The sequence below is a fragment of the Colletotrichum fructicola genome, assembly GCF_000319635.2.
Source record: "Colletotrichum fructicola Nara gc5 chromosome Unknown KSG_Nara_v1_contig05, whole genome shotgun sequence".
NCBI classification, from domain to species: domain Eukaryota; kingdom Fungi; phylum Ascomycota; class Sordariomycetes; order Glomerellales; family Glomerellaceae; genus Colletotrichum; species Colletotrichum fructicola.
Genome location: NW_027094055.1, coordinates 4,377,083 through 4,392,442, shown reverse-complemented (window position 1 = coordinate 4,392,442; position 15,360 = coordinate 4,377,083). Strand labels below are relative to the sequence as shown.

The 15,360-nt window shown below is 55.7% G+C and overlaps 6 protein-coding genes across 6 annotated transcripts; 5 read left to right on the top strand and 1 right to left on the bottom strand.

Moving 5' to 3' along the window:
• Positions 1-210: 210 nt before the first annotated feature.
• On the top strand, positions 211-1,484 carry CGGC5_v009962 (uncharacterized protein; the record flags this gene model as incomplete). The annotated part of the gene is made up of 2 exons (XM_032037700.1): positions 211-311; positions 365-1,484. The coding sequence occupies 2 exons, from the start codon at positions 211-213 to the stop codon at positions 1,482-1,484; spliced, it is 1,221 nt and encodes a 406-aa protein (XP_031883618.1).
• A 252-nt stretch (positions 1,485-1,736) lies between these two features.
• Positions 1,737-3,392, bottom strand: CGGC5_v009961 (putative MFS-type transporter; the record flags this gene model as incomplete). Its single annotated transcript, XM_032037701.1, has 1 exon — positions 1,737-3,392. The coding sequence occupies one exon, from the start codon at positions 3,390-3,392 to the stop codon at positions 1,737-1,739; it is 1,656 nt and encodes a 551-aa protein (XP_031883620.1).
• Positions 3,393-3,920: 528 nt separating this feature from the next.
• On the top strand, positions 3,921-6,030 carry gatA-1 (Glutamyl-tRNA(Gln) amidotransferase subunit A; the record flags this gene model as incomplete). Its single annotated transcript, XM_032037703.1, has 2 exons — positions 3,921-3,944; positions 4,012-6,030. The coding sequence occupies 2 exons, from the start codon at positions 3,921-3,923 to the stop codon at positions 6,028-6,030; spliced, it is 2,043 nt and encodes a 680-aa protein (XP_031883756.1).
• A 3,800-nt stretch (positions 6,031-9,830) lies between these two features.
• Positions 9,831-12,442, top strand: CGGC5_v009959 (Sulfate permease 2; the record flags this gene model as incomplete). Its single annotated transcript, XM_032037704.1, has 3 exons — positions 9,831-10,101; positions 10,256-11,811; positions 11,870-12,442. 3 exons carry the CDS (start codon positions 9,831-9,833, stop codon positions 12,440-12,442), a joined length of 2,400 nt encoding a protein of 799 aa, XP_031883624.1.
• Positions 12,443-12,947: 505 nt separating this feature from the next.
• CGGC5_v009958 (uncharacterized protein) lies at positions 12,948-13,631 on the top strand (the record flags this gene model as incomplete). Its single annotated transcript, XM_032037705.1, has 1 exon — positions 12,948-13,631. The coding sequence occupies one exon, from the start codon at positions 12,948-12,950 to the stop codon at positions 13,629-13,631; it is 684 nt and encodes a 227-aa protein (XP_031883623.1).
• Positions 13,632-14,831: 1,200 nt separating this feature from the next.
• CGGC5_v009957 (uncharacterized protein) lies at positions 14,832-15,323 on the top strand (the record flags this gene model as incomplete). Its single annotated transcript, XM_032037707.1, has 1 exon — positions 14,832-15,323. The coding sequence occupies one exon, from the start codon at positions 14,832-14,834 to the stop codon at positions 15,321-15,323; it is 492 nt and encodes a 163-aa protein (XP_031883521.1).
• Positions 15,324-15,360: the final 37 nt, after the last annotated feature.

Genomic DNA, 15,360 nt, shown 5'->3' with positions numbered 1-15,360 from the left:
TCCCACACTCAGAAGAGACAACGGGCTTCGCAAGCCTGCGATTTCTGCCACTCTAGAGGCCTCAGATGCCGCCCGGGACTGGCAAGATTCGATCAGGGGAAAAAGGCAAGAGAGAGCTGCCTCAACTGTAATGACTATGAGATCGAATGCACAATGAGCCGGCCTATCCGAAAAAGGGGACGAAAGCCGGCTATCCCAAAGCCTCCTGCGATGCAGGACCACGGTGGAGAAGGACCCATTGGTGGGTTCAAATCATTCTACGCCATTCGCCGACTGATTCGAATCTACCGCGATACGATGTATCAATGCTAGTAAGTTTTGTCTTGCAGTCTGCAGGTCATTATGCGGGTGCTAATCATGGCAGCTTTCCGTTCCTCTCCGAAAAGGATCTTGAGGTGCGCTGGGAAAACGGCATCAGCGACACCGATGGGCCATCGTACGCATTGCTCATGTCGCTCTGCGCCGTCAGTTCCCAAATGGCGGCCATGAATGCAGTCTTTGACGACACATTGCTTCAAGGCATCTCCATCCCCGATAGCAAACTCTACTTCACGGAAGCTGTGTCCAATATTCCAGTTCATATCCCCCAATCGCAGAACCTGGACTATCTGCGGTCCTTCGGGCTGTTGGCTGTCTACTCTCTGCGTCACGGAAACCACAGCGACCTTCACCGGTATCTGGGCCTCTATCACGCCTCAGTTGCACAACATGGTTTTCATGATGAAAGTCGCTGGCCCGATGACATCACGACATTCGAAGTTGACGATCGCCGACGCCTCTTTTGGTGTGCCTATCGCCTGGAGGTCCATTCGGCATGTGTCCTCGGACACGTCGTGCGGATGCCGGAATCGCAAGTATCAGTTCTCTATCCTCGCATCACTCCGGCTATGGACCCGGAAACACAAGCCTGGACTGCTGGATGGGATTACATCACGGACCTATTTCGGCTGCTGGAGTATGCAATCTTCAGCTTGCATGGCTGTAAGAACCGCAAGGCAGTGTTGGCCGTCCTCTACGATAAGCCCGCCCCAACAACCCTGCTCAACAGCCTAGCCCAGCTCAAGGCCAATAAGGCTCGCATACTCCTGGGCTTGACTGAAGCAGATGGAGAATTCCAGAGCAACCGCTGCAAGTACATGTCAGTCCAGATCACTTGCACAGAGACGCTTGTCAACATCATGGCCCTTCTCTACTGCCAAGCACCCGCTCAAGAGGTTATGACTCTCGCCAACAGCTTCCTAGAAGAGGTGATCAAAGCCCCGCTCATCATGTTCAAAGTTGCAAGCATCCAGATTGTGCATCAGCTTCTCGGGGTGGGCCATATGCTTCGCAATGCCTCCAGATACGAACATGGGGTGTATCGCACTGAAGCGAAACGGTTGATCACTTTCCTGGGGGATTTGGTCAAGAATCTGGAACACGACATTCCCTCTGCAGCTGAAGCTGCTGAAAGACTTCTTGAGCTGGCAGAGGCCACTTCTTGAGTGTGCCGTGAGCATCGTCAGAACTGGAGTATTAAGGATTGGAACATTTCAGATGCGATGAAATCTAGTATGGCTGCAGGCGGCATGCGCTTGATGTCATCCCAGGCTTTGTTAGAAGGACACGGAAAAAGTATTCTAGACGGTGTTTCCTCCAATCTTAGTGTAACATTTATAACCCTCAAACCATCCAAATCAAATTCCTCTCCACTGAAACCCAAAGACACTCCATTCCCGGTCTTCACTTCTTCCGCCTCACTCATGTGAAGCCACTGTCGTTGCCATGTACCTCTGATAAGCTGGAATTGACCAGCGGCGAATCCTCTTCCCGTAGATAATCATGATCACAAACGTAAAAGTACACGCAATCGAGACCATGGCCGCAGTGATGAAGCAGTTCTGCAGCCCTTGCGTGGTCCACCAAGGGGTGATGGCGTAGCTGAAGCCAAACCCGATTGTGTTTCTGATGAGCATGATAGACACCGTCGTCTCTCCTGCAATTTCCTTGAAGCAGTCAACGTTGTAGCTCACTGCGATCGAGCCGCCCGTCACAACGCCAAAGGTCAGCATGCCGAGACCGAATATCAACCCGACCCAATGGACATTGTGATAGGCGCCGACACCCCAGGTGATGAGGCCAGCTGCGGATGTAACACCAGACAGGGTCAAGACCCATAGGCGGTGCTCAGGCTCGCGGATGCCATTGTTGCGTCTGGCTAGCCGGAGAGCAATCCAGTCCGCTGCGTTTCCAGACCAGAGCGAGGCCACGGCCGCTCCGATGATGGGGCCTGCATAGACACAGCCGACCAGTGCTGCTGACCAGTTGTAGGGGTTGCCCGTTAGAACAGGACTGGCGGTTCCATTCAAAACATTGTACCAAGCTAAGTTGATTCCATAGAGGAAGCCAGCCCATGCAACAGTCGGGAATCGGAAGATCATGATGATAGGTCGGTAGGCCATGCGTAGCATATCGGTATTGCTGGGCCGTCCAGGGAGGGCTTTGAAGAGTGTATACTTACTCCATCCTGAGTTTATATCTTGAGATGGAGAAAGCGACTGGGTTGAAGAAGTTTGAGAAGACGTTGTTGGATCTTGGGTTTCCTTCTCTGAGCTTGCATCATGTTTGGCGTCCGTTGAACCGTGACTTCCTGGACCATGGCTGTCGGTTTCCTGGCCGTCAATGACATGACCTCGGAAGTAGATCGTCTCCTCCATGAAGAAGAACATGATCACAAAGCACACGGCGCAAATGATGCTTCCGAAATGCATCGTCCATCGCCAGCCGTATGCGTCATTGAACCATCCAGCAACGAGCGGGGCGAGGAAATTGGAACCGAACAAGATGAAGACGTATAGGCCCATATACGTCCCTCGGTTGTGGGCGAAGAAGAGGTCAAACACCGTAACCTCACACAATGACTCAATCGGCGAGACGATGATGCCAATCAAGACGCGGTGTGCAAACCATTCCCCGGCTGATGTTGAATAAGCGGTCCACTCCATCATGGGTACGGTGAGGAGCATCGTGATGAGGTACACGCCACGACGCCCGTAGATAAGACTGATAGGTTGCCATATCAAACAAGCCCATCCGAAGAACAAAAACATCACACCAGTTCCTTGAACCAAGTTCGCGGTGGAGATGCCGGTGTCTTTTGTGATGTCGGCGAGGACGGAATACTGGAGCGAAGTTGCGATGCCGGTGCCGAGGACGTAGAGATATGCCATGCTGACGGCGAGGAGTTTGCGGCGATGCGTCCAGTTCAGTGGGTCGGCTGGATCAGAGCTAGGACGGGGCACGAGGACGATGTCGTTGTGTGATGCATCGTGTAGTTCCGAAGAGGCATTCCCGGCCACGTCGACAAGACGAACCGTTCCTGGCACGTCCTCATAATCAATAGCATTTCGCATCGTGTAGACTGATGAGAGATAGAGCGGCGAAACAATGTGGATGGAAACATGAGCCTTCTTTGGTCGACGAGGCAGAGGATCTCCCTTTGATGATATACCTTGAACCCCTGTCTGCTGTTAGCCAGAGTTGGGCTTCGCTCGAAGTTTGTCAAATCTAAAGTTGCTAGCTTATCTTACCAACGGAACGGAAGACGGGGGGCAGAAAGAACACTGATTGACATCACAACATCAATTAGCAGCTGCTAAATTGTAGGTTTGAACCTCCACTGCCACGTTCTGCAGCTGTTAAATCATCAGAATTGTTATGAATTAATAGTTGATAATTTCCACCATCTTGGCCCTTCAGGCTGAATAATTTCAAAGAAACAGAATGATGTTCATCAGTAGCAATCATTAATTGCCTTGAATCATTCGTGAAGCATAAATAGCCGCCCGAAGCCCAACTTGAGCGGGCAGTCAAAGTCTCAACGCGCACGTACGCGTTTCAAGCACTGCATCGTCGATCTGAAAAGCAGACATCAAGAAGCCATGGGTTCCATTAGCACCTCTCCAGTGAGTTGATCGAAACGTGGCATCATGTTGCGTGACCGCAGGCAACGGCCGCTAACCTCGTCAAAAGACACTTTCCATTGTGGAAGCCACGATTGCCGACCTTGAATCAGCCTTGTCTCAAGGCCGCATCAACAGTGTCGAGCTGACGGCCAAGCATCTGCTCCGCATCGCGAAATATGACCGCCGTTCCACACTTCTCAACGCAATCCCGCTCATCAACGAAAATGCCTTCGAGGTTGCCCAAGCCTCCGACCAGCGACGTGCCTCGGGGCAAGTAAGCGGCCCTCTGGACGGCATCCCATGCACCATCAAGGACTCGTACAAGGAACAGGGCATGACGGTAGCGGCTGGCTCGCCTGCCTTCAGGAAATTGGTTGCAAGTGAGGACGCGTTCACAGTCAAGAGACTCAAGGATGCCGGCGCAGTAATTTTGGGCCGGACGAACATGCCGCCCATGGCCGCAGGAGGCATGCAGCGCGGCGTGTATGGTCGTGCCGAGTCGCCCTACAACGCCCAATACTTGACCGCTGCATTTGCTTCTGGGTCTTCCAACGGCTCCGCGACAGCGACAGCGGCAAGCTTCGGTGTCTTTGGCATGGGAGAGGAGACGATCTCGTCGGGTCGCTCTCCTGCTTCGAACAACGGCCTGGTGGCCTACACTCCATCACGGGGTATCATATCCATTCGAGGAAACTGGCCACTGTTTCCTACCTGTGACACTGTGGTGCCTCATACACGGACGGTTGAGGACATGTTCTCTCTTCTGGACGTCATTGTTGCCAAAGATGACAAGAAGTCCTGCGACTTTTGGAGAGAGCAGCCTTACGTGCAGCTCCCAGATGTCGACAGCATCCGGCCCAAGTCGTACCAAGAGCTCTCCGACGGTAAGGCGCTAGAAGGAAAACGAGTTGGCGTTCCAAAGATGTACATTGGCGGACTCGACTCAGACCCAGCCGCACGGAAGGTTCACACCCGGCAATCCGTCGTTGACCTTTGGCGCAACGCCAGGAAGATTCTCGAAGACCTTGGAGCCACTGTGGAAGAAGTAGACTTCCCCGTTGTGACGAACTTTGAGAACCAGGGGTCAGAAAGCACTCATGACGGCCCTGTCGACGGCATTGCGCCTCCCCACCACAATGAATTCGACATGTGTCAACTGATGGCCTACGCCTGGGACGATTTCCTTGCCGATAACGGAGACAAGAACGTTGCCGTCAGTCTTGCCCAAGTGGACTCGGCGACCATATTCCCTCGCCCACCGGGATCGATCCCCGACAAGTACGCGTCGGATGACCCACTCGTCCGGCATACCGACGTTGTTGCGCATGTTACCAGCGGTCGCGTCGGTACTTATGACATACCCGGTCTTGCAAAAGCCCTCCAAGGCCTCGAGGCCAGGCGTAAGGCGGACTTTGAGGACTGGCTTGATGGACGCGGTCTCGATACGGTCGTCTGGCCGTGCAACGGCGACGTCGGGAAGGCGGATGCGGACGTCAACGAGGCTTCGGCGGTGGACGCATGGCGCAACGGTGTGCTTTACTCGAACGGCAACTGCGCGATCCGTCAGTTGGGAATCCCGACGGTCAGCGTAACTATGGGGTTGATGTCTGATACGGGCATGCCGGTCAACCTCACCTTTGCGTCCAAGGCATATGATGACAGCAATCTGTTTCGGTACGCCTATGCTTTTGAGAAAGCCGGTCAACTTCGAGAAGCGCCGCCGAGGACGCCCGAGCTGACAACAGATGCTGTCCAATTGCTCAAGGGACAGACGAAAATGGGCATGTCACCGCCTGAGTTGACTGTGAGTCACAACGCTGTGACTGATGCGAAGGATGGCAAGAAACTACGCATCTCAGGCGGTGTCGATAAAGAAGTGGTACACTGGTTGGGCATTTCCATTGACGGTGACGACTTTGAAGAGGTAGATGTTACGAAGGGAGAATGGGAGGTGGAACTCGGTGTACGCAGCGCATGGGAAGGTCGACCTGAGGAGAAAGGGGTTCCGGACCCAGCCAAGTCGATGGTGGTTCTTCTTGCTCGAGGGCAGAATGGAAGATCTACGGGGAGGATGTTGTTTGTCTAGGCTGTTTTACCATGCAAATCTGCAATTGATTTCTGATAATAACAATTTTGAGGTTTCAACACACCAATCTCCTGTCTCCTGTATTTGGAGGTGAAATATGTGATCACGACATCTTGCCAGCCGATGACGAACTCGGGCAATTATTGTTCCCTTAGCATTTCATGCACCACGGAAAATCGCCAGCGCACCAATCTCTGTCATGAGAAATGATCATGATCAAAAGGATGCTCATGGAGGTGGGATTCGATAGCAGAATCTTTTGACCAACATTGACTTGTTTGTGCTGAAGGATGGATATGCCTCATCGTGGCCGCTGTTGTTGTCTCGGACTGTGTAATCACTACGCAATGCAGGAAAAGAGACACGGCCTGGGATAATCTCAGCCAGTGCTTCCGTCTTTTCGTTTTGATAGAAGGCGGAAGGTCTTCGCCATTGATCCTGGCAACAGACTCACACAGGTATATACAACTCCACAGTTAATGTCGCGACCAACAGTCTGCTTCTACGAGGCCTCCTCCAGGCCTGGCCATCCCAATCCTGCAATGTGATTCTCGCCATACCCTTGTCAGTGTCAGCAGCAATATGATATCCCGGCCGAAGCCCTGCATCGAGACGGGATATGCAAGGGCGGCCTAGGGGGAATCCGCTTCACCGGAACATTGCCACCCGAGTGGTGATGGAAGAAAGTCGCGATTCTTTCCATCTGCCTCTGGCTGACGGACGAGTCGGTCAGCCTCTTACTTCAATGACCTTGCGATGAGGAATCAGGACGATCTATTGCGTTCTGGACCACTTCCGTCATGATTGACGACGCCCAGTCTCGAGATGCTTTTACTTTCGTTATGCCTGGCCGTTCTTAGCGGGCGCGATAGAGCTGCTAATGGATCAGCCGTACGCAGAGGTTGGGCTCGAACATCGATCTCCCACCACGAGGCGACCATGAGAACATGGATCCTACGGTGCCCTGTGTGAACAGAAGACCAGAGAGCGAAGATCTCGTACGTACCATGGTCCCAATGCCACACCTCATCCCAGCACTGGGTGCTACCTTGAAGCGAGACTCTTGCATGGCGGCATGCATGTCTAACAAGAGGTCTCTTCCGTTCAGCTGGGACGTGCTAATGTCGTGGGACTGACACACATCCCACGCTCTGCAGAATGATGCCTCGATTCCTTCGCGTAATAGCACCGCGGATGAGCTGTGTGCCCCCCGTTTCTCATTTCACAATTACCCAAGAAACCTAGGCGCAGAAAATTGTCGCAGTGACTCGTCACCAAAATGACTTCCGAGACAAGTCCGTCCTTGACCAAGCTGCGATTCTCGCCTCCAGTCTTCAGCTCCAGCCCATTTTTTCGCCTCCGCTCCCCCTCTCACATCGCGTGAGAATTTCTTCCTTGTGGAGAGAACCCAAGAAACACCAAGAATACCAACAGCCCGTCATCGGATGGCACCTCGGACAGAAAACTTTCGCCTCAAAGTCTAACGCAGGCTTGGCTGAGTTCCTCCCGCGATGCCGAGACTGAACAAGCAACACCAAGCTCAACAGGCCGCAACTCAAGCATCGACGCCCCCTTCACAAAAGGCGAGATCATGGCGTCTGGGCGCGGGCGCAGAGACTTTGGGGTGCTTTGAGAAAGCTGGCATTGCTGGGGAGTGATGGCGAGATCGTGTGCCAAGCAAACACCAAATTGACAGTCATGTCAAAAACCTCTGCAACCATTGGCGATCCCCTGGCGCCCGGGTCTTGACGAGAATGCCAAGGGACCCTACCCAGAAAGAGGGATACTCCCCGAAAAGAGTCGAAAAGACTCATGTATTTTTTCAGTGTTTGTTTGGCGCGGGTGCGATCCTTTCCCCGATTTCTGGAGGGAGGGATCCTGCAGTGTTGGTCTCATTTGCGCCAAGAATGGCGTGCTCGACACCATCGTCCAATATGCTTCCCGGACCCAATCTTTTTCGCTCTCCAACACCACACCACGGGCCAAATGCGCTTCTTTTCCCCCATGTCCTCCCCTTCGCCCAGTGCCCAGGGAATGCACCAAAGAACCAAGATGAGACAGGGACCAGCCTTTTGTTTAGCTAGCTCAGCTTTTGCCTGCTGGTGTCCTGGTTCGCCTGTTTCGCTCTGTGGGAAGGAGGGGGCAAGACCTGTGGATGATCTGGGGGGGCCGCAACTCAGAGTCGAGATCATCAGAAGAGTGACATTCTTCGTGTGCTTCTGTTGCGCTTCTCGGGTATCCGGCAGCGCTCTGGGTCGCATGGAACAGCGACTATGCTGCACAAGGCATCGCGGATGGGCATGACAGCTGTAACCGAATAGCCATCTAGCATTTAAGCTTAATGAGAGGAGTTCATCCCCGACAGTTTGGGTGGAAAGGCGAAGGCGCAACAAGCATGTATGGACGACATATGAGTGTGTTTGAATACATGGTGAGCGCGTGCCGCGGAGAAGCTGAACCAACCTCAAGTATCTTGCTCATATGTACGTTCAGGTTTCGGTAGTTTCTTTCGGCCGTCGACTAGTTAGTACCTAGACCACCCATCCCAACATGCCGGGCCAGTCTTGTTCCAACGTCCCAGACATCCCGCGAGGTTAGACATCTTTGTTGGTCTGGAACGCCATTAACCTCGCGTCTACCGATCAGCCCCAGGCGCTATCTGCCGTGCTTCTCGCCTCACTCACGATCGACCACTCAGGACAGACGATGCCGATCGTGAAGACTTTTGATGCAGGGAAGGTAGCTCTTCTGTCGAACTGGAATGTCACCTGCACATGTGCAGTGTATCAAGCAAGCTATGTGTTCTGTATGCGAACCCGCGTGTTGGCCGCCCAAAAGACGGCACGGGCATGTATACAGGCGGCACATGCCATTTCAAGGTGTGCCCGGCGCAGACGCTGAATTAGACGGCGGAATTGCTTTTCTGACAGCTCTCCCGCCGCCCCCACGTCCTAAGGTGCAGAGTCAGGACCACCCCGGCCGCCGGCCGCCGGAGAGGGCGGAATTAAACTAACCCGGGACGAGCAGGACCTCTGCCCCATGAAGCCAGACACGGCCATTCCACAGCAAAGTACCTAAACACAGAGTACATATCACATTTACACTTTTCCAACAAATCAACAGGACCCTTTTTCGGTCAGCCCACGGGGGTGAGTGTCCGTCCGCCCCGCCGTCTCTTCGTTGCCTCCTCCCCCGGGCCAGACGCCAGACGCACTAGAACCATTGATGCTACTCCAAACATGGGCCATCCCAAAACACTGGAATCCAGCACTGGATGTTTCTTTCTCACGCAGCTGGACAAATAGCTTTACGACGGGAGATCATCTGGCTTGACGATAGAGAAAAGGAACGAGACGAAGGGTGTCAACACCCATGCCTGCACAATAGAGATTGATAATGTCGTCAGAAAATAGGATTCGCACACCCCGGGCGGCATGTGGGAGCGCAACATCACAGGGCTCCAATCGAGTCCTTGGCGAGACCAGGACGATCCGAAGCCACGCTTCTTGGCGACGCGGCCAAGCATCTACGTCCAAGAGGGGGAATACATCATCACGGGTAGCTCTCGTATGTTGCCGCATACCAGGCAGTATAAGTTTCCCTGTTCTGCCGCCGCACAATCTCGTCTGGGCTGTCCCTGTTCCGGTCAGGTCCTCCTCGTTTCTCTTTGACTGATCCTTCTCGGGTTCAATCGCTCAGCCTGTCGATTCTTTGAAGCGACGAGCACAGGATTGGACCTTTTGGGCCATTGAAAACTTCAATTCACGGAGGCATATCAGAAAAGCCCACCGCCGCCCGCCATGCCGAACGCCGGACGTGTCCTGGCCAAGGGCCTCGGCATCGATGTCGATGCCCGGTACCGCAACGAGCCGAGAGAGGCCGTCCAGTCCGCCGCCGCCTCCTTCAACGACGTCGAACAATACGAGGAGAGAGAGCCGACCGTCGCTGAGTTCATCGAGGCTCACCGGCCCACGATCCCGGGGACGCTCGCCTACATCAAGTCCCTCTTCCCCTTCTGGCAGTGGATCTTCCACTACAACGCCACATGGCTGCTTGGAGATATCATCGCTGGTACGTTGGATCTTGATTCTCCCCATCCTGATGTGTGTTACACAAGAAAGAAGCTTGGCGGCGCAGGGTCTCACGAGGGACCCTTCACGCTGCCCTCCCTTCTCTACCCCACACGCCGAGAGAAATCCCCATGGCTGACGAGGTCTCGTGAAAGGTGTCACGGTCGGTTTCGTGGTCATCCCGCAGGGCATGGCTTACGCCATCCTCGCCCAATTGAGCCCCGAGTACGGCCTCTACACCTCCTTCGTCGGCTTCCTGCTCTACTGGGCCTTCGCGACCTCCAAGGACATCACCATCGGCACCGTCGCCGTCATGTCCCAGCTCGTTGGCAACATCGTCCTCCGCGTTCAAGACACCCACCCGCAGTACGAAGCGCCGCAGATCGCGCAGGCGCTCGCCATCATCTCGGGCGCGGTGCTCCTCGGCATCGGCCTCGTCCGGCTCGGCTGGATCGTCGAGTTCATCCCGCTCGTCGCCATCACCTCCTTCATGACGGGCGCCGCCATCTCCATCGCCGCCGGCCAGGTGCCTGCGCTCCTCGGTATCAGCGGCGTCAACACACGCGGCGCGACGTACATGGTCATCATCGACACGCTCAAGGCGCTGCCGCGCGCGAAGCTCGACGCGGCCATGGGCCTGACGGCGCTGTTCCTGCTGTACGCGATCCGCTTCGTGTGCAACACCATGTCGGACCGCCAGCCGCACCGTAAGAAGTTCTGGTTCTTCATGTCGACGCTGCGCATGGCGTTTGTGATCTTGTTGTATGTGCTCATCAGCTGGCTTGTCAACCGCAACGTCAACTGGGACGCCAAGAAGGCCAAGTTCAAGATTCTTGGCAAGGTGCCTAGCGGCTTCCAGCACGCCGGGGCGCCGAAGATCGACACGGAGCTTCTCTCGGCCGTGGCGCCCGACTTGCCGGTGACCATTATCGTGCTTATCATTGAGCACATTGCTATTTCCAAGTCCTTTGGACGAATCAACAACTATGTCATCAACCCGTCGCAGGAATTGGTGGCTGTGGGCTTCACGAACCTGTTCGGACCCTTTTTGGGCGCGTACCCTGCCACGGGATCCTTCTCCCGGACGGCCATCAAGTCGAAGGCCGGTGTCCGCACGCCGCTGGCTGGTATCTTTACCGCCGTCATCGTCCTTCTGGCGCTGTATGCTCTCACGTCGGTGTTCTTCTATATCCCCATGGCCAGTCTGGCAGGTCTCATTATTCACGCCGTTGGCGATCTCATCACGCCGCCCAAGGTGGTCTACCAGTTCTGGGAGGTCTCGCCCCTCGAAGTCTTCATCTTCTTCGGCGGCGTCATCCTCACCATCTTTACCGATATCGAGAAGGGTATCTACCTCACCATGTGCGCTTCCGCGGCGCTGTTGCTGGTCCGCCTGGCCAAGGCCAAGGGCCGCTTCCTCGGTCGCGTCAGAGTCTACCGCGCGAGCAAGGACACCGCAGGCAAGGGCGTGCCCTTCAACGATCGCGGCGAGGCCATCGACCTGCCTTCCCGTGAGGCCTACGTCCCTCTCTTGAAGGACGACGCGTCAAACCCCATCGTCGACGTGGAGACCCCCTTTCCCGGCGTCTTTGTGTACCGTTTCGGCGAGGGCTTCAACTACACCAACGCGGCCCACTACATGGACGGCCTCACCGAGTTCATCATGAAGCACTCTCGCCGTACGATCCTCGACCGCTACGAGAAGCTCGGCGTAAGTTACCATCTCCATGGAAAATTTCTCTTTCAAGCAGACAGCTAATGTGTCATAGGACCGCCCCTGGAACGACCCTGGCCCCCGCCGCGGAGCCAAGATCGACATGGAAGACACCCGCCCGATCCTGCGCGCCATCGTCCTCGACTGCTCCGCCGTCAACAATATGGACGTCACCTCCGTGCAGAGCCTCGTCGACGTGCGCAACCAGCTCGACCACTACGCGGAGCCCGAGGTCGTCGAGTGGCACTTTGCCAACGTCAACAACCGCTGGACGCGTCGCGCTCTCGCGGCGGCCGGCTTCGGCTACCCGTCCGTCAAGGACGAGACGCTCAACCGGTGGAAGCCCATCTTCAGCTTCGCGCCGGTGGACTCGGCTTCCAACCAGGCGCCGCGCGTCACGTCGCAGCGCAGCCGCGACGAGGAGGACACGATCTCGCCGAGCAGCAAGAACGTCAATGACGGCGTCGCGCCGGTGGCTGGACGCGGGGACGGTAAGCTGGCGGCGCTGCAGGGCATGAACAGGCCGTTCTTCCACATTGATGTGGCTGCAGCGGTGGAGAGCGCCATCTCGAACGCGGAGCAGAAGAGCGAGGTGTCGCCTGCGAACTCTGTGCTGAAGAGCGGTTAGAAGGTTAGAGTTGAAGACGATTCATGATGTACGAGTCGGTGATGAGCGCGTGCGGGCGCCATTGGTTGTGTTTCGTGGGAAACATTGGTTGGATTCTTTTAGACGGAGATAACTACCAGAGTCATGTTGATGTTGATGTTGCTGTTGCTGTTGTCGATTGCTGCATATGCCGGCCTCAACGGCCAGGATCGGATAATACCAGAGTATTATTACCTCTTCTAATTCCATCATTTATCTAATTCTCTTGACTATATTCAGGTTTAGTTGATCTTGTGAGGCTCTTTTCGGGGTGTTTCAAGAGAGTATCCGTGCATCTCACTTACGGAGTCGCCCTGAAACACGGCTGATGCAGCTTGGCGTTCCCGTCTCTTCATCCCATGACACGCCGCCGCCGCCATCAAAGCGGGAAAAGTTCGAGTTGGCGTTGACAATAGTTGACGGCTCTGTATAGTCTCCGCAAAACATCGAAATTCGAGATTGTCAAAAAAAAACTCCATCATCAAATATGCGAATAGCATCACACGCGGTCCTCAGAGCCGCCTACGTGGCCGCCTGGCTCGCCTCCTCAGCCCTCGCGATGCCTCAACCTCGAATCATGGACCGCGAAGACCCCCCGCCGTCTCCGCCGTCGCCCCCGAAACCCATCGCGACAGCCGGCCAGGTCGACATCACACAGCCAAACACGACCGCCCCGGGCGCGCCACAACAAGACAACAAGCCGCCCATCCCGATCACGGTGCAGCTCTACGGCAGCTCGCCCGGCGTCAAGACGTGCCGCAGCGGCGCGCAGCTGGTCGACATGGAGCTGCCCAAGACGGCGTCCAAGATGGCGCAGTTCACGGAGCGTAACGGGCAGTGCTACGACCTGCCGGGCACCGCGCAGTGCGGCGTCTTCATGGCGAACAAGGCGGACGGGTGCGAGGCGCAGCTGTTCCGCGGGTACAAGTGCGAGGGCTTCACGAACGTTGCCGTCTTCCAGGACGAGCTGCGGCCGGTCGGCGGGTTCTTCAAGAGCATGGCCATCAAGTGCGGCGTGCCCCCGATCGAGGTCGCGCCGCTGAGTCTGGGCGGGCTGGGGGCGGCGAAGATGCAGAAGCCGGTGCCGAAGGATGGAGGGAAGAGGAGGGCGGCGAGGGCGGTTGACGCTGCGATGCAGGCTGGGCTGACACAGGGGGGAGGGGAGACGTGATGTGATGATGAGAGAGGAGGGAGGAGGGCGTGATTCACGATAGGCGCCGAGGTTCCGAGGTTTGCGCCGCGGTCATTTTCCGCAATATCCGTACATACCGCAGCAAGATACCACCACCGCCAATCACTGGCCATACGAATGAATAACGAACAGAAGAATAATTTAAAAAGGCTTCCCACTCCCGCGACGCTAGAGCTTGATGGCGCCCGATTAGCTGTGGCCCTAGCCACCCCGGTCATGTGCCAGGCTCGTGTCTTGGTTGTCTTAAGACTCTTTGGTTCACAGGAGTCGCGGGCTGTCACCGCCTCAACTGATTCAGAAAGCATGACAGGAGCACTTGGTAAACAGAAAAAGCTTTGATGATTACGGTTCTTCACAGCCTGACATGTGGCCCGACTGGTTCGATACCGTGGGCTCGTCATGCTAGTGGCGACCAAAAACAACGACCGTCGAGCCAGAGGAGGATCAAACAGGAGGGGGCCACAGCCGGACCACATTTCAATCCAGGCGATGATTGGTCTGTGCAGCGGTAAAATCGGTCAGACGGCATTTGCTGCAGTGTTGCCCAGGTTTCGTGCCCCTATTTTCCTGCAGTTGCATGGCGTTGTCACCGATGATGCGAGTTTATTTCGACTCAATTCTACGTCTTCGACTCCAACTTTTAGAATCAAGAGATGAGTCTTCCTCTTTGAGACAGCAATAATCTTCAGCAGAACGAAGCTAGCCAACTAGATCGTCCCGTCAGATGGCGTCTAGCTCTCGCTGGTGTGGCTTCACCCAAGACACCAGACCGTCTGATCTGAGGTCCCAAATGTGTCATCTCGTCTCAGACGCTTCAACCCCTTGCACTGACAACCAGGAACTCCAATCATGGCACATATAACGACGCAGCCGTTCCTGGCGCCCCGTCTGCGTGCTGTCTGCTGCCCGCTGCTCTCTCCCTCCATTCTGATTGACACAACCTTCCTTTCCGTTTAACCTTTTTTTGTCGTGGGTTATTCTTTCTTTCTTGTTCCATTCATTTTACTATTCTCCAGTGGCCGGCCACTTTTAAGCTTTGGGGTGCATTGTTCAGTGGCAGTCCTCTCGTTACGACATCGTCCCATCCATCACCTACCTACTCCGACGTAATATATCCCACCCGACGAGCTCCTCGAGACACCCAGAGAAGGAAGACAAGAGAAAGAAAATCCAGTCAAGATGCACGCCTACTTCCTCGCTCAGCTCCTCCTGGCGGCCACGGCCCTCGCCAACGCCATCGCCAACCCGAACCAGGCTCCCGGCCTCGCCGTCGTCGTCCGCCAGGCCGCGCCCGTCGCCGCGAACCCGCCCTCGACCATCATGTCGTGCGCCGAGTACTCGCGCATCGCCAACCTCTCCACCGTCGGCGCCAACAGCACGTACCGCGCCACCTTCTTCGCGGCCTCGCCCAACGGCAACCAGTACAACGCCGAGGTCCTCGACACCGCCATCGCGAAGCTGCCCACCGTCATCATGGACCAGGCCCTCAATACCGCCTGCGGCAACCTGACCGCCCTCGCCCTTGTCGAGGCCGAGCGCAACTTCACCCAGCGCACCGTCCTGCAGCTGTCCAACATCCCCGTCCCGGACCCGCTCACGACCGGCCCCGTCATCGCGATCGTGTGTGCCAGTATCGTGCTCGCTGCCGGAAGCTGGGTTGCGATGCCGTAAGCGAGGGTGTTGCTGGTTGAAGAAGGAGTGCGATGGA